At 52.1% G+C, this 21,540-nt stretch overlaps 1 protein-coding gene across 1 annotated transcript in view; it reads left to right on the top strand.

Annotated features, from left to right (window-relative positions):
* The window catches only part of LOC140403206 (complement C3-like), a 294,404-nt gene that overhangs the window by 115,088 nt on the left and 157,776 nt on the right, over positions 1-21,540 (top strand). Inside the window, exons 15-17 of the mRNA XM_072490959.1 lie at positions 4,006-4,135; positions 4,620-4,691; positions 8,908-9,105. Of these exons, the coding sequence (XP_072347060.1) occupies positions 4,006-4,135; positions 4,620-4,691; positions 8,908-9,105 (400 nt within the window). The remainder of the gene's footprint in view (positions 1-4,005; positions 4,136-4,619; positions 4,692-8,907; positions 9,106-21,540) is intronic.

Raw genomic sequence — 21,540 nt, 5'->3', positions numbered from 1 at the left:
GATCTCATAGTTGAAGGTGGAGAGTTCGATCCTCCACCGCAAGATCTTGTCGTTCTTGATCTTGCCCCGCTGTGCATTATCGAACATGAAGGCTGCCGACCGTTGGTCAGTGAGGAGAGTGAATCTCCTGCCGGCCAGGTAATGCCTCCAATGTCGCACAGCTTGCACTATGGCTTGGGCTTCCTTTTCCACTGAGGAGTGGCGGATTTCTGAGGCGTGGAGGGTTCAGGAGAAGAAGGCCACGGGTCTGCCCGCTTGGTTAAGGGTAGCCGCTAGAGCTACGTCAGAGGCGTCGCTCTCGACCTGGAAGGGGAGGGACTCGTCGATGGCGCGCATCGTGGCCTTTGCGATGACCGCTTTGATGCGGCTGAAGGCCTGGCAAGCCTCTGTCGACAGAGGGAAAGTCGTGGTCTGTATTAGGGGGCGGGCCTTGTCTGCGTACTGGGGGACCCACTGGGCGTAGTACGAAAAGAACCCCAGGCAGCGTTTCAGGGCTTTTGGGCAGTGCGGGAGGGGAAATACCATGAGTGCGCGCATACGTTCGGGGTCGGGGCCTATTATCCCATTGCGCACTATGTAGCCCAGAATGGCTAGCCGATCGGTGCTAAAAACGCACTTGTCCTCGTTGTACGTGAGGTTCAAGGCTTTGGCGGTCTGGAGGAATTTTTGGAGGTTGGCGTCGTGGTCCTGCTGATCGTGGCCGCAGATGGTTACATTGTCGAGGTACGGGAACGTGGCCCGTAACCCATGTTGATCAACCATTCGGTCCATCTCCCGTTGGAAGACCGAGACCCCGTTTGTGACGCCAAAAGGGACCCGTAGGAAATGGTATAATCGCCCGTCTGCCTCGAAGGCTGTGTACTTGCGGTCACTTGGGCGGATGGGGAGCTGATGGTAGGCGGACTTGAGGTCCACGGTGGAGAAGACTTTATACTGGGCAATCCGATTGACCATGTCGGATATGCGGGGGAGAGGGTACGCGTCTAGTTGTGTGTACCTGTTGATGGTCTGGCTATAGTCAATGACCATCCTTTGTTTCTCCCCTGTCTTCACTACTACCACCTGCGCTCTCCAGGGACTATTGCTGGCCTGGATTATGCCCTCCTTTAGTAGCCGCTGGACTTCGGAGCGAATGAAGGTCCGGTCCTGGGCGCTGTATCGTCTGCTCCTAGTGGCGACGGGTTTGCAATCCGGGGTGAGGTTCGCAAACAAGGACGGGGGTTGCACCTTGAGGGTGGCGAGGCCGCAGATAGTGAGTGGGGGTATGGGGCCGCCGAATTTAAACGTAAGGCTCTGTAGGTTACATTGAAAATCTAAGCCCAGCAAGGTGGGGGCACAGAGTTGGGGAAGGACGTTAAGTTTGTAGTTTTTGAATTCCCTCCCCTGTACCGTTAGGGTAACTATGCAGAATCCCTGGATCTGTACGGAGTGGGATCCTGCAGCTAGGCAAATCTTTTGTGCGCTGGGGTAGGTAGTTAAGGAACAGCGTCTTACCGTGTCGGGATGTATAAAACTTTCCATGCTCCCGGAGTTGACGAGGCATGGCGTCTCGTGGCCGTTAATTAGGACCGTTGTCGTCGTCGCCTGGAGAGTCTGGGGCCGAGCCTGATCGAGCGTAACCGAAGCGAGCTGTGGTTGTAGTAGTGGGGTGGGGTCCGTTGTTGCCGTCCAAGATGGCGTCGGGGATGGACAAAATGGCCAACCCCATACATCGCACGTGGCTGAGGGGTCACAAGATGGCGTCGGGGGTGGACAAAATGGCCGCCCCCATGCGTCGTACAGGTCGGGGGCGGTCCAAGTTGGCGGCGCCCCTCCTCCACTCGTGGTGGTCGGGACCCAAAATGGCGGCGTCTGCGGGTCGCACATGGTGTGCTGGGGGGTCTGGGGAGCGCTAGGACCGCGCGGAGTTCCTGCACTGCGAGCGCCAGGGCCGCGGGCGCTAGGACCGCGCGGCGTTCCTTCACTGTGAGCGCCAGGGTCGCGGGCGCTAGGACCGCGCGGAGCTCCCTCGCCGGGGACAGCGGTGGTCGGGGCCCAGGTCGGCGGCGCCAGTGGGTCAGTCGTGGGGCCGCGAGCGCTGGGACCGTGCGGAGCTCCCTCGCCGGGGACAGCGGTGGTCGGGGTCCAGGTAGGTTGCGCCGGTGGGTCAGGCATGGGGCGCGGGACGGGGGTGAGGGCCCAGGTCGGCGGCGCCGGCGGGTCAGTCGTGGGGCCGCGAGCGCTGGGACCGTGCGGAGCTCCCTCGCCGGGGACAGCGGTGGTCGGGGTCCAGGTAGGTTGCGCCGGCGGGTCAGGCGTGGGGCGCGGGACGGGGGTGAGGGTGGCGTTAGGGATGCGAAAAAAAACCTCCTCTCCGTGGAGAGTGTTGGCCGGCACCCAAATCGGGAGCGCCGGCGGCGGGTCGTACATGGACTGCGGGGAGGGGGGTTGGGGAGCGTAGGTGGCGTGCAGGGCTCCCAGTTCTCCCGGGACCGCGGTGGTCGGGACCCAAAATGGCGGCGTCTGCGGGTCGCACATGGCGTGCTGGGGGGGTTTGGGAGGCATAGACTGCCTGTAGGGCTCCCTGTGGCCCCGGGATGGCGGCAACCTCGCGGGATCGGCACACCACCGCATAGTGGCCCTTTTTCCCGCAGCTTTTGCAGATGGCTGTCGGGGGTGCTTCGCCTGGCCGCAGAAATAACAGCGGGCGCCCCCGGTGCGACTCGGCGTTTGGACTGCGCAAGCCTGTGGGGTGTCCGGGGGGGGGTAGGGGGTTTGCCGCGACGGGTACGTACGGGGCCCAATGGCCTGGCGCGCGGTCGGGGCCGTAGGCGCGGGTATTACGCGCGGCTACGTCCAGCGAGGCTGCCAGGGCCCGTGCCTCTGAGAGTCCTAGCGACTCTTTTTCTAGAAGTCTTTGGCGGATTTGGGAGGATTGCATACCTGCCACAAAAGCGTCGCGCATTAACATGTCCGTATGTCCGTTTGCATTCACCGACGGGCAGCTGCAGGCTCTTCCCAAAATCAGCAGCGCGGCGTAGAACTCGTCCATCGAGCGTAGATTTGGTTAACTGGGCGAACGTAGAGACTTCTCAGTGCTGTGAACGCCGTCTGGAAATCGTCGGTGTCTTCAATGAGGGTGAAAATCTCCGTGCTCACCCTCGAGTGCAGGACCTGCAGTTTTTGTTCGTCTGAGACTCGGCCTGTGGTCGATCTGATGTAGGCCTCGAAGCAAGTCTGCCAGTGTTTGAAGGCTGCTGCCGCTCTCACTGCGTGGGGGCTGATCCTCAGGCATTCTGGAATGATCCTGAGCTCCATAGTCCTTTTTAGGCACGCTTAATAAATTGTAGCGCACAAAGACTCCGTGAGACGAATAGAGTGAAGTCGATGAGGCTTTATTAAGCGTGTCTGTTCCCCCAGCAGCCCGATAGTAAACTGGCCTGCGGGGGAAGGCACCGGCTTCTTATACTTCGCCTTCAGGGCGGAGCATGAGGTCAACGGCCAACCAGGACCCGGGATCTGTCAGCCAATGACATTAGGGCTTCCAGTCCCACATGACCCCCAATACATACTACCACAATCAACAACAGTTTTATGGTTATTGTTACTGAGACCAGATTTCAATGCCAGATTTCATGAATTGAATTGAATTGCCAAGAGCTGTCTTAGTGGGATTTGAACCATGTCCCCAGAGCATTAGGCTGGATTAATAGTCTAGTGCCATAAAGGTTACCAAACTGCTTTGTCGCAGTTTTTGAGGTCGTGATGACATGGACAACCCCCATAACCTCTCTCAAGACACTGTGTAGAATCTACCAGCAGAGTAAAGCCAACACCTTATGTGCTTATTTAAAATTTCCAGCATCCACTGGACTTTGCCCTCATTGAGGAAATGACAACAGGTGGATACAGGTTAGCTGGTGATATTTCTGCTCCACCACTAACGTACCAGCCAGGGATAATGAGGTTGATATGGCATCACTTTATTAACTTGGTTAGTAATGCATTTGTGTGCACCCCATGTAGATCTGGAGCGTTGTGGAGAAGAGTGACATTGGCTGCACGCCTGGAAGTGGCAGCGATGTCTTTGGCGTTTTCTCAGATGCAGGACTAACATTTGTAACAAGCACTGACATCAAGACTGCTACAAGGACAGGTACCGTTTCCTGGAAGCATTCAAGATAATAAACTAACATCGGTAACTTCACGGAAAGGGGTCTGGCAATGGTTGAGTTCTATTTGCAGTGATAACTTGAATAAATAATGGTTTAATGCAGGGTCCTTGAATTGTGCTGAAATCTAGTCCAGCTTGATGATACATATCTGCATAGCACTGATTCCACCTCAATTCTAATTTAAATCTCCCCCAATTACCAGTACCTCCAATAATCATCTTTCCAAAAATTGTTACTTTCACTATTTAAAATCCCCACTTCAGCCACGCTTGCTGCCCGAGTTCCATCATTCGCGGTATTTTGCTGCTGATAAATTCTCTTAATTCGCTGGAATAATCTGTACAATGAGGACATTAGGAGCATGCAGTTGTGTTTGCAAAATTTATACTGTGCATCAAGATTGTTTGAAACTGCAGGCCTGTAACTCATATTTTAACATGCGTCTATTTCAATTGTCAATTGCAGAGCTGAAATGCAAACAGCCAATGAAACGTAAACGTCGTTCAACGAAACTCATGGACGTTAAGGCAACCAAATGTATGTGTTTCTGATTTAAGAAATCGGGCATTGCAATTAATCACATTTGTAAGGGTCATTTTGATGGGAGTTAAATGTTCATCTGATGTATCGGTATAACCAACTGGTGACAGCCCTTCTTCTCTGTGAAAACATGAAATCTGTGATAAATGGTTGCTGCTGAGTTTACTTTTATCAATTTAATGTGCATGGCACCTGCATTTCCACTGTGTCCAGATCTCAGTGGGACAAACATACTGTGGATGGAAACTTTGCAGGGACTGAGCATAGTTTTTGTAAATTTACCTCCCTGTTTTCCTGCATCACTTCCTACAAAAATCAGTGATCGACTCATGGTTCTTTGCTTAAATCTTGCGAATAACCAGCGTGCAACAACCATGAGCACCTGTGCTCCAACAATGAAACACCCAAATTTCTAGATTAAGTGCCTGACACTCACTGATCTTACAAACCTGATAAAAAAAACCACAATCAAGGATTGCCAGATATCATCATAGAACATAGAACATAGAACAATACAGCGCAGTACAGGCCCTTCGGCCCACGATGTTGCACCGAAACAAAAGCCATCTAACCTACACTATGCCATTATCATCCATATGTTTAACTCATGTAAACTCATGCTGCAGACCAAACTCGGGGCGGAGGTTTTAGGCGAGAAAAGCAGCGTGCAGCACTAATATTGAGGGAGACATGACATTAGCCAGTTTTTCTTGCCATATTGTCCAGCACTTAGAAGAAAAATATCCTGGAGGCGTATCCTATGCCATCATGCTGGCAGGGCAGGCCTGAAGGATCCAGACATTGCCCTTTTAACCAATCTCCGGTTAAAACAAAACCCCCTCACAGACACGGTGACCCTCCCACATGCACTTGGGGACCCCACCACGGATATGACAAACCCCCTCCCCCCACACACAGGAGTGGGTGAGAGGAGGGCCTCGAGAGAGACAGTCAGAAGCACCTGGAGAGGGAGGATGGCCCTGTTAGTCTGCAACACATAGAGGACTGGAGCACGGTTTTGAACAAGAGTGATGGGAGTTGGGTGAGTGATGAGTTTGGTGAAAAAAAAATGAAATGGAAACGAAAATCGCTTATTGTCACAAGTAGGCTTCAAATTAAGTTACTGTGAAAAGTCCCTAGTCGCCACATTCCGGCGCCTGTTCGGGGAGGCTGGTACGGGAATTGAACCCGCGCTGATGGCCTTGTTCTGCTTTACAAGCCAGCTGTTTAGCTCACAATGCTAAACCAGCCCCTGAAGAGGGAAAAGAAGTGTCCCTTTGTTCTTCCCAACTTTTTCACCTGTAGGAATTGGTTCTTACTCTATTGCAGGGTAAGAGGCTAGCTGCTTTACAAGTCTTCTGTCCACTTCTAGAAGGGTCTCACTTCCTGACCTGTGTCCAGGTCGAGGTTTTTATACTAAACGTCTGTGCGTGTTAAGGGGGAAGCCCTGCCCCCTTTCCCGGGGAAGTTCGTATTCCGCGGAGGCCACGGGGAAACCGGATAGTGCAAACCCCGCAACCTCCGAGGGGATCGTAACACCCCTCCGCTCCACAAGTCCGGAGAAACATCCATGTCTATTGGCTACAGCGAGGGGCTCCTGGTACACTTGAGGACGGCATTCAGGCCGTGGGGCATTTACCGCACAAGGGACCGGCGTTTTTGCAAGGAGCATCTGGATTGGACCAGTGTGGCAGGTGCGGACGTGGTAGGCGGCAATCTTCGTCTGTTGTTGGACGTCCATATCAGAATCCAAAAAGTCCGCATCAGGCATCTCAGCCTCCTGGACTTCGATTGCTGGTGGAGTTGGCAGTGACGGCAGCGGCAACGTCGGAATATGTGAGACCGTTTTGCCAGGGATTGGTTCCAGGATGTACGGCGGATGTCGTCCACGTGGAAATTCTACGCTGTCTTCTGCCCTCAAAATAAGGGACTGGCCCAGTCTGGGCTACTACCAAACCCAGTGTTCAAGTGGCACCCGTGCCAAAATCGCGGATGTAAACTGCACCCCGGGGGCGAAAGAATGCAGTGGGGCGAGCCTCCCTGCATCTGATTTGAACCAGTCCTGGCTGCGGTGGATTTTTTCCCAGTGTCTGGGATGACCAACCTCGCCGTGTCTGGAGTGAGTGGCTTGGTGGCTATAGTTTTGAGGAGGGCAGTCGTTTCTTCACCTCAAAGAACACTTCCTGTTGTGACGGTGTCCATTCCCAAGGATGGTCCTTCTTCAATAAACAGTGGAGAGTACCCGATATCAACAAGAAGGGGTTCCACTCCCTCATTGTGCAGATCCTTTGCTTTCACAAAAAAGTCACTGCTGGACTCCCCATGAGCCTGGGTGGCCATATAAAAGTGGAAACGGCGGACGATAATCAGGGTTTTGAGTTAAAGTGGTCCCCAACCAAGGTCACCAATTCAGCGAAAGACCATGAATCTGGCACAACCGGGTGGGTCAGGCTCTTTGATTCTGTAGGTAAACCCACCAACAGCCATCAGTAAGGCCACAGTTTGCCGCTCGTCTCTGACAATGCATTTGTTCGGAAATGAATTAGGAGCAAGAGAAAGAGTAGGGCAACTCAAGGACAATGGAGGGAAGTGATGCGTGGTACAACAGGAAGTGGGTGAAATCCTTAAGGAATATTCTGTATCGATGTTCACCAGGGAGAAGGACATGATGGTTGTTGAAGTCAGGGATAGGTGTGTAAACGCTCTTGAGAACGTCAATATATCAAAGGAGGAAGTGTTGAGTATTCTAAAGTTCATTCAGGTGGACAAGTCCCCGGGGCCAGATGGGATCTATACCAGGTTGCTGCAGGAGGCAAGGGGAGAAATAGCTGGTGCCTTAACAGATAACTTCACATCCTCTTTGACCATAGGTGATATTCCAGAGGACTGGAGAATAGCCAATGTTATTCCCTTGTTTCTGAAAGGAAGCAGGGATAATCCAGCAAATTATGGGTTGGTGAGTCTGATATCCGTGGTGGGGAGGCTTTTGGAAAAGATAGTGAGGGACAGGATATATGCACATTTGGAGGAAAATGGACTAGTTAGTGACAGGCAGCACGGTTTTGTACGGGGAAGGTCATGTCTCACCAACTTTACTGACTTTTTTGAAGAGGTTACAAAGAAAATTGATGAGGGGAAAGCTATGGATGTAATTTATATGGGCTTCAGTAAGGCATTTAACAAGGTCCCACATGGCAGAGCGGTACAAAAACTAAATTCACATGAGATTCGGGATGGACTGGTTACATGGATACAGAACTGGCTTGGTTATAGAAGGCAGAGGGTAGCAGTGGAAGGGTGTTTTTCCGAATGGAGGTCTGTAGCTAGTGGTAGTCCGCAGGGATCAGTGCTGGTACCTCTATTGTTTGTAGTATATATAAATGATCTGGAGGAAAATGTGGGTGATCTGATAAGTAAGTTTGCAGATGACAAAGATTGGCGGAGTTGTTGATAGTGCCGAGGATTGTCAGAAGATACAACAGGATACAGATAGACTTGATACGTGGGCACGGAAATGGCAGATGGAGTTTAATACGGACAAATGCGAGGTGATGCATTTTGGAATATTTAAATCAAGTGTGCTCTCGAAATTCAAGTTTCTCTTACTAAATATTAGAAAGTAACTTTTACACTAGGACAATTGTTCATGTTTTCCCCACCAAAATAATGATAGCCACAGTCGTAGGTTAAGAGGTTGACTATTTAGGGCTGATATGAAGAGACATTTCTTCACTCAACGGGTTGTGAATCTTTGGAATTCTCTAATGCTTTGAATGGCTCAGTCATTGATCATATGTCAGACAGAACAATGGATTTTTGAATTAACGGTGAAGAGGAACATCGAGTTTTGGTAGAAGATCAATATGATCACATTGAAAGCTAGAGCAGGCTTGAAGGGCTGAATGGCCGACACCTGTCCCGATTTGTTTTGTCTTTATGCTGTTAAATCATGAATGACAAAGCTCCATTTTACATTTTACTGCCCCTGATATTATCATTGAGATGTAGTATGCACATAAACTTAATTGCGTGTTGAAAATAAAAGTGTGGTTTTTTAATGATTCATACAAAAGCCCTGAGCTGTTAAACATCTCCGGAAAATGATTTCCACATTTCTTTGAAACGTTTTTTTCAAAGGCATATTTAACTCCCTTTTCTTTGGTATTTTTATATTTAATTTTCCTATTTGATTCATCATATCTTTTTATTTTAGTCAGTCAGTACAAATCCAAAATTCAGCTGAGATGTTGCCGTGTTGGAATGATGCCTAACTCCATGGGATTTTCATGTACCAAGAGAGCAAGGAATATACGACTTGGCGAAGAGTGTAAAGCCGCCTTCCTTGATTGTTGCAACCATCTCCAAGAATTTAAGGATCAACGCAGAAAAACTGAACTAACTTTAGCGAGAAGTAAGCATCAATTATTTCTCTCCTTGGTAACCCAAATTAAATGTCATAGTTATTTTAAAAATGTTCTTTATTGTTTTTTTTATACGGTATATTTACAGATGTACACATAGAGAAACCAAAAAGAGATAACAAAAATACTTCACAACTAAAAAACCAAGGGGTGGGAAAATAAAAACTGGGGAAGTGTACACACAGAAATGAAAATGAAATGAAATGAAAATCGCTTATTGTCACAAGTAGGCTTCAAATGAAGTTACTGTGAAAAGCCCCTAGTCGCCACATTCCGGCGCCTGTTCAGGGAGGCCGGTACAGGAATTGAACCGTGCTGCAGGCCTGCCTTGGTCTGCTTTCAAAGCCAGTTATTTGGCCCAGTGTGCTACACCAGCCCCTAGAAGCAATGGAAAGACAATTACGTTAAAGGTGTCATTGTCCGAGAGGGATGGCTTTCTCCCCCCCTTTTCTGTGTTTTTTAAAAAATAAGGTACATACAGAACAGGCAAACCAAACCAAAACTGGGTGAGCGGGGCGCCTCCCTGATGTTACTTGCTTCTCCCGGTCGGTTTTCGCTGTTGTGTGTTTGCCTCCATCTCGGTCGTCTGTCGCTCCTTCCTCCTGTACTTTCTTACTCTCTGTTGCCCTCCTGTGTTCGTTGTGGTCATTGTCGTTTCCTATGCTCTCCTTCCAGTTTATGTTCCCTCGTCTTTCCTCCCCTCTGGCTCCCTTCTATTATTCTCTGATGCCCGATCAATTGTATAAAGACTAGAGTTGGATACAACTGAGGCTTTATTGCTCTCAGATGTGTGGCCTCCCACAGCAGCTGGCGAAATGGCTGCTGAATGGAGGACACGCATATTTATACTCCGCCTACTGGGCGGAGCCAGCAGGCAGGGACTACCGGCGAACCTGTAGTAAGGTCCTACCTTACATCACCTAATAAAGGTGTAACAGTGGTTTACCCCGTTCACCCCCTGTTAAAATTGAGTCCGGCGGGGATGGTGGAGAACTATATACAGCAATGAATCTATATTTACAGTATTTGAGCAGAAAAAAAAAGTAATTTGAAGTCCGGTGCCAGTTAGAGGTTTAACCGGTCCGGTGCCTTGATGTTCCGCTGGGAGCAACATAGTGGTGGCGGCGATGTCGATGCTGGCCCGATGTTCGGTGACTCTGGGAGCGTGCCGAAATCCTCTTCATCCTCGGGCGTGGGCAGGGGAAGGATGGATGGTCCTGGTGGGGTTAATGCTGGGAGCGCCGGGGGAGGGGAGGGTGGCGCCAGGCCGGAGGGGTGTGTCTGTGTGAGGAACCTGTTGGTGCCCGGCCCCTGAGGGAGACAGTATCCAGGCAGCTGTCGGGGAACGCCACGTAGGCATACTGGGGGTTTGCATGGAGCAATTGCACCCTCTCCACCAACGAGTCCGCCTTGTGGTTTTGGACGTGCCTGCAGAGCAGGACTGGTCCTGGAGCTGCGAGCCAAGTCGGGAGCGACACCCTGGATGTGGACTTCCTGGGGAAGGCAAAAAAATGTTCATGGGGTGTGTTGTTAATGGCGGTGCACAGCAGTGAGCGAGTGGAGTGGAGTGCATCAGGGAGGACCTCGTGCCAGCGAGAGGCTGGGAGGTTCCTGGACCGTAGGGCCAGCTGGACGGCCCTCCATACTGTCCCGTTCACCCTCTCTCCTTGCCCATTTCCCTGGGGGTTATAGCTGGTCGTCCTGCTGGAGGTGATACCCCTGCTGAGCAGGAACTGACGCTGCTCATCGCTCATGAATGAGGATCCCCTGTCACTGTGGATGTAGGCGGGGAAACCGAACAGAGTTAAGATAGTGTTTAGGGCTTTGATGACAATGTCAGACGTCATATCGGGGCATGGAATGGTGAAGGGGAATCTGGAGGACTCATCGACCACACTGAGAATATACGTGTTTCGGTCGGTGGAGGGGAGGGGCCCTTTGAAAACCACGCTGAGGCGTTCAAAGCGGCGGGAGGCCTTCACCAGGCACGCACGGTCCGGTCGGTAGAAGTGCGGCTTGCCCTCCGCACAGGCCTGGCAGTCCCTGGTGATTGTCCATACTTCCTCGACGGAGTAGGGCAGATTGTGAGCCTTGACAAATTGGTACAACCGTGTGACTCCTGGGTGACAAAGGCTGTCGTGCAGGGTCCGGAGTCGGCCTCAATGTGCACTGGCACATGTACCTCGGGATAGGGCATCTGGGGGCTCGTTGCGTTTGCCAGGGCGATACAAAATCTCGTAATTACAGGTGGAGAGCTCGATCCTCCACCTCAAGATTTTATCGTTTTTGATCTTTCCCCGCTGTGTGTTATTGAACATGAAGGCTACCGACCATTGGTCAGTGAGGAGGGTGAATCTCCTGCCGGCCAGGTAATGCCTCCCATGCCGCACAGCCTCAACAATTGCTTGGGCCTCTTTTTCGACGGATGAGTGCCGAATTTCTGAGGCACGAAGTATGGGGGAGAAGAATGCCACGGGTCTGCCTGCCTGATTGAGGGTGGCGGCTGGGGCGACGTCCGATGCGTCGCTCTCCATTTGAAAGGGCAGTGTCTCGTCTACTGCGTGCATCCCGGCCTTGGTGATATCGGCTCTGATACGGGCGAAGGCCTGTTGGGCCTCGGCCGCCAGGGGAAAGTGTGTGGACTGTATGAGTGGGCGGGCCTTGTCCACATAGTTTGGGACCCACTGGGCTTGGTATGAGAAGAACCACAGGCAGCGTTTAGAGGGCCTTGGGGCAGTGGGGAAGGGGAAGCTCCATGAGGGGGCGCATGCGGTCGGGATCGGGCCCCAGAACTCCGTTCTGGACCACATAGCCAAGTATGGCTAAGCGGGTCGTGCTAAACACGTACTTCTCCTTGTTGTAGGTGAGGTTGAGGAGAGTGGCGGTGTGGAGAAATTTTGGCAAGGTTGGCATTGTGGTCCTGCTGGTCATGGCCGCAGATGGTGACGTTGTCTAGGTAAGGGAAGGTGGCCCGAAAACTGTACCGGTCGACCATTCGGTCCATCTCCCTTTGGAAGACCATGACCCCGTTAGTGACGCCGAAGGGAACCCTGAGGAAGTGATAGAGCCGACCGTCCGCCTCGAAAGCAATGTATGGACGGTCCGATTTACGAATGGGGAGCTGATGGTAGGCGGATATGAGGTCTACCATTGAGAAGACCCAGTACTGTGCAATCTGATTGACCATATTAGATATGCGTGGGAAGGGGTACGCGTTGAGCTGCATGTACCAATTGATGGTCTGGCTGTAGTCCACGACCATTCTGTGTTTCTCCCCAGTTTTATCAACTAACACTTGGGATCTCCAGGGGCTGTTACTGGCTTCGATGATGCCTTCCCGAAGCAGCCGCTGGACCTCGGACCTGATGAAGGTCCTGCCCTGGGTGCTGTACCGTCTGCTCCTGGTGGTGATGGGTTTGCAATCCGGGGTTAGATTTGCGAAGAGAGAAGGCGGATCGACCTTTAGGGTCGCGTGGCCGCACAAAGCGAGAAGTCCAGGCCTAGTAGGAGAGCAGCACAGAGGTTAGGGAGGACGTAGAGGTGGAAGCCGCTGAATTTACGCCCTGGACCGTGAGTGTGACCGTACATTACCCCCGGATCACGACGGAATGGGATCCGGAGGCCATGGAGATTCTTTGGTTGGTTGGGTGTACCGCGAGGGAGCAGCACCTTACTGTATCCTGGTATATGAAGCTTTCGGTGCTCCCAGAGTCCAGCAGGCAAGAGGTCACGTGGCTGTTGATTTTCACGCTGGTCGATGCGGTGGCCAGGTTGTGCGGACGAGACTGGTTGATCGTCACTGAGGCGAGTCGTGGTCGGTCGTCGCTGGCATCGGATGCTGGGGAGCCTGGGGGGGCCCAGGTCCTGGAATGCTGTCGGTGTCCATGCCCCGTGGGGGAGACAAGATGGCGGCGCCTGAAGATCCTGCGGGGGACAAAATGGCGACGCCCATGGGACACACGTGGACTGAGGGGGAGAAGATGGCGGCGCCCACTGGCCGCGCATGGTCTGGGGAGATTAAGGTGGCGGCGCCCATTGTGTGTAGACTAGGGGGATGGGGGCGATAGCGGCGACCGCGCGGGCCTGGCATACCGCGGTGAAGTGCCCCTTTTTGCCGCAAGCCTTGCAAAGGGCCACTTGGACCGGGCAGCGTTGGCGAGGATGTTTCTGCTGGCCGCAGAAGGAACATCTGCGGCCCGGGGTGCGCTGGCTGGTGCGTGGCGCAGGCGCTGGGTAAGGCCCCGCTGGGGCGGCCGTTTATGGGGTCCATGATGCGTAGGAGGGGTGGGCCGTGCGGCTGGGGCTGTAGGCCTGACTGTTGCGCGAGGTGACCGTCTTAGAGAGCGCTAGCTTCTTTGTCTCAGCTAGATCGAGCATGGCCCCTACTAACAGTCTTTGACGTATGTGGTCCGACCCAATCCCCGTAATGAACGCGTCCCGCATAAGGAGGTTCGAATGTTCAGTGGCCGTAACGGCCTGACAGTCACAGTCCCGGACTAGTGGGATTAGGGCCCGCCAGAAGTCTTCTATGGACCCACCAGGGAGTTGAGAGCGAGTGGCGAGTGCGTGCCTGGCGAAGAGCGTGTTCGTCTTCTGTGCGTAGTTTTCTTTGAGAAGCGTCATGGCGTTGGCATAGTTCGTGGCGTCCTGGATCAGCGGAAACACGTTGGAGCTCAACCTTGAGTACAGGATCTGTAGCTTCTGAGCCTCCGGAACAGGTCTGGGCGCCGAGTTGATGTACGCCTCGAAGCAGGCTAGCCAGTGATTAAAGTCCTTTTTGGTGTCGCTTGATTGCGGATCCAGCTGCAGGCGATCTGGCTTGATACGGAGGTCCATCTTCTGGAAAATCTTAGAGCAATAAATTGATGCACGATCAATTGAACAAAGACTAGAGTTGGATACAACTGAGGCTTTATTGCTCTCAGATGTGTGGCCTCCCACAGCAGCTGGCGAAATGGCTGCTGAATGGAGAACACGCATATTTATACTCCGCCTACTGGGCGGAGCCAGCAGGCAGGTCCTACCTTACATCACCTAATAAAGGTGTAACAGTGGTTTACCACATTCTCTGCCCCTTCTTCCCTGTCCCCTGCTTCCTCCCCTTCCCTGCCCCCACCCCCCCTCACCCTTTCCCCTCCTCTCTCTCGCTGCAGCTCCCATTTCTTTTCAGCTGTGTTTGGCTATCCCCTCTTGCACTGTTTCCCCCCCCCCCATTCCCCATCCCCCCTGGGTCTTTCCTCCCTTCCCTCTCTTTTCTCATGTCTTGGCTATATTCCCCTGGCTCTTGGCTACTTGATTATTTATTTGTTTGTTCATTGGCCACAAACAGATCCCGAAACATTTGGGTGAATGGCTCCCATGTTCTGAGGAAGCCACCTTCCGACCCGCGGATGGCGAATTTGATTTTCTCCATTTGGAGAGATTCCGACAGGTCAGATAGCCAGTCTGCAGCTTTGGGTGGTGCTGCTGACCGCCAGCTGAGCAGGACTCTACGGCGGGTGATCAGGGAGGCAAAGGCAAGGGCGTTCTCCCTCCTCCCCATGAAGAGATCTGGTTGGTCTGATACCCCGAAGACCGTGACTTTCGGGCACGCCTCCACCCTCATCGCCACCACTTTGGACATTGCCTCGAAGAAGGCTGTCCAGTACCCCACCAGTCTGGGGCAAGACCAGAACATGTGGGCGTGGTTGGCTGGGTTCACATCTGTCTTCCACCTCCGTGAAGAACCTACTCATTCAGGTTCTTGTTAAGTGGGCTATATGTACCACCTTTAGTTGCGTCACGTTGCGTTTTGCTCACATGGAGGTGGAGTTGACCCTACGTAGTGTTTCGCTCCAGAGTCCCCACCCTATTTCGAGCCCCAGGTCTTTTTCCTCCTTGCTGCGTCCTCTTTGCTGCGTCCAGTACAGTGTCAGTCCTCTCTACCAGTTGTTCGTACATGTCGCTGCAGTTTCCTCTACGAGAATGTTTGTGTCCAATAATTCCTTTAGTAGTGTCTGTCGCGGTGGTCGTGGGTACGTCCTTGTCTCCTTCCGGAGGAAGTTTATAAGCTGCAGGGATCTGAGCTTGTTGCCCTTAGCTAGTTGGAATCTCTCTGTCAGTTCGTCCAGTGTTGTGACCCTGCCATCGGTGTATAGGTCTCTGACTGTCAGTGTCCCCCCCGCCCTGTCTCCACCTTTTAAAGAAGCGTCAGTGAGCGCTGGCACAAACCTATGGTTGTTGCAGATGGGGGCTTTGTCGGACATTTTGGTCAGACCGAATTATTGCTGTAATTGGTTCCAGGTCTGGAGGGTGGCTGCCACCACTGGGCTTCTGGAGTGTTTTTTGGGTGGGGTTGGGAGTGCCGCCGTGCGAGGGCCCAGAGCGAGGTTCCACTGCAGGAGACCCCCTCCGCACGTACCCAGTCAGCTTCTGGCTCCTTAAGCCATCCCATTACTTTTTCTGCTGTCGCCGCCCAGTGGTAGTATTGTAGGCCCTCCCCTGGATTCTGCAGGACCTTCTTTTGGATCCTTGCATTCTTCCCCCCCATACAAACGCCATGATTAACTTGTCCAGTGAGTTGATAAAGGCCTTGGGGATATAGATCTAAGCAGGAAGACCTGTGCAGCACGTTCATTTTGATCGTCTGCACTCTCCCCGCGAGGGAGAGTGGGAGTGTGTTGCAGCTTTGCAGGTCCCTTTTGACTTCCTCTGTCAGGCTGGTCAGGTTCCAGTTGTGGATCCCCGTCCAGTCGTGAGCGATTTGGATCCCCAGGTAGTGGAATTTGTGTTGGGCTTGTTTTAATGGCAGCCCCCCCCCCCAGCGCTGCCCCTCCCCCTTGCGGGTTCACCGGGAAGATCTCATGTGGAATTTGTAGGCCGAAAAGGCAAAAAACTCTTTCAGGAGAGTGATGATTCTTTCCATGCTGCTTTATGGGTCTGAGATGTAGAGCAGATCATCTGCCAAGAGCGAGACTCTGCTCTCTGCCTCCCCATGGATCCGCCTCCAGTTCTTTGCTGTTCTGAGAGCGATCGGTAGTGGTTTGATGGCGAGGGCGAACAGCAGTGAGGACAGCGGGCATCCCTGCCTGGTGCCTCTGTGCAGCTGGAATTACTGGGAGCTGGTGTTGTTTGTCCGTACGCTCGCTACGGGAGCGTTGTATAGGAGCTTCACCCAGCAGGTGAGCCCTGATCCGAGCCCGAACCGCTCCAGTACCTCCATAAGGCACTTCCACTCGACTCTGTCGAAGGCCTTTTCTGCGTCCAGGGAAACGACCACCTCTGGTGTTCTCTCCCCGGATGGGGTTATGATCCCATTCAGCATGTGCCTGATGTTCGATGTTAGCTGTCTACCTTTAACAAAGCCCGTCTGGTCCTCTGCGACCACCTCTGGAACGCACTTCACCAGTCTTTTATCTAGGATCTTGGCCAGCATTTTGGCACCTACGTTTACATAGAACATAGAACATAGAAAATACAGCACAGAACAGGCCCTTCGGCCCACGATGTTGTGCCGAACCTTTGTCCTAGATTAATCATAGATTATCATTGAATTTACAGTGCAGAAGGAGGCCATTCGGCCCTTTGAGTCTGCACCAGCTCTTGGAAAGAGCACCCTACCCAAACTCAACACCTCCACCCAACACCAAGGGCAATTTGGACATTAAGGGCAATTTATCATTGGCCAATTCACCTAACCCGCACATCTTTGGACTGTGGGAGGAAACCGGAGCACCCAGAGGAAACCCACGCAGACACGGGAGGACGTGCAGACTCCGCACAGACAATGACCCAAGCCGGAATCGAACCTGGGACCATGGATCTGTGAAACAATTGTGCTACCCACAATGCTAACGTGCTGCCCTTAAGAACAAATAAATCTACACTATATAATTTTCCCGTAATCCATGTACCTATCCAACAGCTGCTTGAAGGTCCCTAATGTTTCCGACTCAACTACTTCCACAGGCAGTGCATTCCATGCCCCCACTACTCTCTGGGTAAAGAACCTACCTCTGATATCCCTCCTATATCTTCCACCTTTCACCTTAAATTTATGTCCCCTTGTAATGGTGTATTCCACCCGGGGAAAAAGTCTCTGACTGTCTACTCTATCTATTCCCCTGATCATCTTATAAACCTCTATCAAGTCGCCCCTCATCCTTCTCCGCTCTAATGAGAAAAGGCCTAGCACCCTCAACCTTTCCTCGTAAGACCTACTCTCCATTCCAGGCAACATCCTGGTAAATCTTCTTTGCACCTTTTCCAGAGCTTCCTCATCCTTCCTAAAATGAGGCGACCAGAACTGTACACAGTACTCCAAATGTGGCCTTAGCAGTGAGATGGGTCTGTGTGGCCCGCATTCAGTTGGGTCTTTGTCTTTTTTAGGTATTAGCGAGATTGAGGCCTGTGCTAGTGTAGGTGGCAGTGTGCCCCTAGCCAGCGAGTCTGTGAACATCTCCCGCAGGTGCGGGGCCAGGCTGTCGCAAATTCTTTGTAGAAATCTTCCGGGAACCCATCCGGTGCCTGTACCGGCTGTTTAGCACAGGGCTAAATCGCTGGCTTTGAAAGCAGACCAAGGCAGGCCAGCATATACACAGTAATAAACAACTACGAAACAGAACACCTGGAGGCCTTTTTCATCGTGGCCAGAGACTTCAACAAGTCCAACCTCGAGTGTACTGCCAAAATTCCACCAGCACATCTCCTGGCCCACCAGGGGCGACAACACTCTTGACCACTGCTACTTAAAAATCAAGGGCGCCTACCGTTCCATCCCCCGACCGCACTTTGGGAAATCAGACCATAAGACGGTGCTCCTTCTCCCGGCATACAAGCAGAAACTCAAGCGGGAGAATCCAGCTAAGAAGGTTGTGCAGTGCTGGTCCGAGGAGACAGAAGAGCTCTTACGTGACTGCTTAGAGACAGTGGACTGGTCCATATTTAAGAACTCAGCGACCAACTTAAATGAGTATGCCACCACCGTCACAGACTTCATCAGCAAATGTGTGGACGACTGCGTGCCAAAGAAAGCAGTACGTGCGTTCCCCAACCGGAAACCATGGCTCAATCGTGAGATTGACTCCCTACTGAAGGACAGATCTGAGGCGTTCAAGTCAGACGACGCTGACCTGTACAAGAAATCCAGGTACGACCTCCGCAAAGCCATCCGGAATGCCAAGAGAGAATATCAAACCAAGCTAGAGTCACAGACAGACTCTCGGCGGTTGTGGCAAGGACGAAACAACATAACGGGCTACAAAGCGAAGCCGAACAGTATCTCTGGCAGCAGCGCACCCCTCCCCGATGAACTTAATGCATTCTATGCTCGGTTCGAGCAGGTAACCAACAATCCGCTGTCGAGTGCCCCAGCAGTCCATAATTCACCCATACCCACCATCACAGCTTTGGAAGTCAGATTGGCCTTCCTGAAAGTGAACCCTCGGAAGGCGACGGGCCCGGACGGGATCCCTGGTTGTGCACTCAGAGCCTGCACGGACCAGCTGGCAGAGGTATTCGCGGACATCTTTAACCTGCCCCTACTCCACTCCGAGGTCCCCACCTGCTTCAAGAAGACCACCATCATACCGGTACCAAAGAAGAACCAACTTAAATTGAGGCAAACATGCCTCAATGACTACCGACCAGTGGCCCTGACTTCAGTCGTAATGAAGTGCTTCGAGAGGTTGATCATGAAGCGCATCACCTCCATACTCCCAGAACGCCTTGATCCACTGCAATTCGCATACCGCTGCAACCGGTCCACATCAGACACCATTTCCCTGGCCCTACACTCATCCCTAGAGCATCTCGAAAACATGGACTCCTACATTAGACTCCAATTTATTGACTACAGCTCTGCCTTCAACACCATAATCCCAGCCAAGTTCATATCAAAGCTCCAAAACCTAGGACTTGGCTCCCCACTCTGCAACTGGATCCTCGATTTTCTGACCAACAGACTACAATCAGTAAGAATGAACAACAACACCTCCTCCACAATAGTCCTCAACACCGGCGCCCCGCAAGGCTGCGTACTTAGCCACTACTCTACTCCCTGTACACACATGACTGCGTGGCAAAACTTGGTTCTAACTCCATCTACAAGTTTGCTGACGATACGACCATAGTGGGCCGGATCTCGAATAACCACGAGTCCGAATACAGGAGGGAGATAGAGAACCTAGTGGAGCGGTGTAGCGACAACAATCTCTCCCTCAATGCCAGCAAAACTAAAGAGCTGATAATTGACGTCAGGAAGCAAAGTACTGTACACACCCCTGTCAGCATCAACGGGGCCGTGGTGGAGATGGTTAGCAGTTTCAAATTCCTAGGGGTGCACATCTCTAAAAATCTGTCCTGGTCCACCCACGTCGACACTACCACCAAGAAAGCACAACAGCGCCTATACTTCCTCAGGAAACTAAGAAAATTCGGCATGTCCACATTAACCCTTACCAACCTTTACAGATGCACCATAGAAAGCATCCTATCGGGCTGCAACACAGCCTGGTGTGGCAACTGCTCGGCCCAGGACCGCAAGAAACTTCAGAGAGTCGTGAACACTGCCCAGTCCATCACACGAACCTGCCTCCCATCCATTGACTCCATCTACACCTCCCGCTGCTTGGGGAAAGCGGGCAGCATAATCAAAGATCCCTCCCACCCAGCTTACTCACGCTTCCAACTTCTTCCATCGGGCAGGAGATACAGAAGTCTGAGAACACGCACGAACAGACTCAAAAACAGCTTCTTCCCCACTATCACCAGACTCCTAAATGACCCTCTTATGGACTGACCTCATTAACACTACACCCTGTATGCTTCACCCGATGCCAGTGCTTATGTAGTTACATTATATGTTGTGTTGCCCTATTATGTATTTTCTTTTATTCCCTTTTCTTCTCATGTAGTTAATGATCTGTTGAGCTGCTCGCAGAAAAATACTTTTCACTGTACCTCGGTACACGTGACAATAAACAAATCCAATCCAATCCAATCCAGCAGCACGGTTCAATTCCCGTAACAGCCTCCCCGAACAGGCGCCGGAATGTGGCGACGAGGGGCTTTTCACAGTGACTTAATTTGAAGCCTACTTGTGACAATAAGCGATTTTCATTTTTTCATTTCACCTTCCCCGCCTGCATGGAGCTAATACTCTCCATGATCTCTCCCAGTTCTAGTGGTGCTTCCAGGCCCCATTTTATGTCCCCCCCCCCCCCCTCCCCCCCCCCAACTGGCATGTCCAGTCCGTCGAGGAACCACTTCATCCCTGAGTCCCCTGCTGGGGGCTCTGAGGTGCACAGCCCTTGGTAGAAGGCCCCAAAGCTTTTGTTGACCTTTTCTGGGTCTGTTTCAAATGTGCCTCTGTTGTCTCTAATTTGCGCAATCTCTCTAGTGGCTGCCTGCTTTCTCAGCTAGTGTGCCAGCAGGCGGCTGGCTTTGTCTCCGTGTTCGTATCGGGTCTCACATGCCTAGCGGAGTTGGTGCACTGCTTTCCTTGTGGAGCGCAGGTCAAAGTCCATTTGTAGCTTTTTCTTCTCCGCCAGCAGCTGTACGGTTGGTCCTCGGAATATTTACGGTCTGCCTACAGTATGGAATCGACCAACTGCTGCCTAGCCGTTCTTTCCTCCCTATCTCTTCGCGCTTTGAAGACGATAATTTCTCTTCTGATCACGGCCTTTCGCGCCTCCCAGAGCGTGGAGGGTGAGATGTCCCCGTTTTGGCTGTTTTCCGTATACGCCGCTATGGCCTGTGATACCCTTTCGCTGAAAGCCGTGTCGGCTAGTAGAGCAATGTCCAACCTCGATGCGGGGCATTGGGCCCTGCCTGTCTCCAACCTCACATCAATGTAATGTGGAGCGTGGTTGGAGATTACGATTGCGGAGTCTTCTGCTTTGACCAATCCTGGAAGCACCGATTTCCCCACCACAAAGAAGTCAATCCTGGTATATACGTTGTGCACTGAGGAGAAGAAGGAGAACTCTTTCTCCACTGGTGGGTGAACCTCCAAGGGTCCTGTGCTGTACATTTCTTTGTTCTTTGTTGTTGGTCCACCGCCCCCATCTGTTCCATAAACCGACCGAGTTCCTTCGCTATGTTTGAGGTATTCCCTATTTTGGGATTTGACCTGTCTGTCCGTGGGTCCTGTACACAGTTAAAGTCTCCCTCCCCCCCCATTATCAGTTGATGCGCCGCTACGTCGCGGATTTCCGCCATGGTTTTTTAAATTAATTTTGTGTCGTCCCAGTTGGGAGCGTAAATGTTAACAAGCCCTATCGGTGCCCCGTCTAGGGCACCTCGCTGATCATGATGTACCGCCCCCTGAATCCGTAACCATCTTCCTCATCTTAAACATCGTCCTCTTATGAAAATGAATGAAATGAAAATCGCTTATTGTCACACGTAGGCTTCAATGAAGTTTCTGTGAAAAGCCCCTAGTCACC

Source organism: Scyliorhinus torazame, chromosome 27, assembly GCF_047496885.1.
Source record: "Scyliorhinus torazame isolate Kashiwa2021f chromosome 27, sScyTor2.1, whole genome shotgun sequence".
NCBI classification, from domain to species: domain Eukaryota; kingdom Metazoa; phylum Chordata; class Chondrichthyes; order Carcharhiniformes; family Scyliorhinidae; genus Scyliorhinus; species Scyliorhinus torazame.
This window is presented reverse-complemented; position numbering and strand designations above follow the sequence as displayed.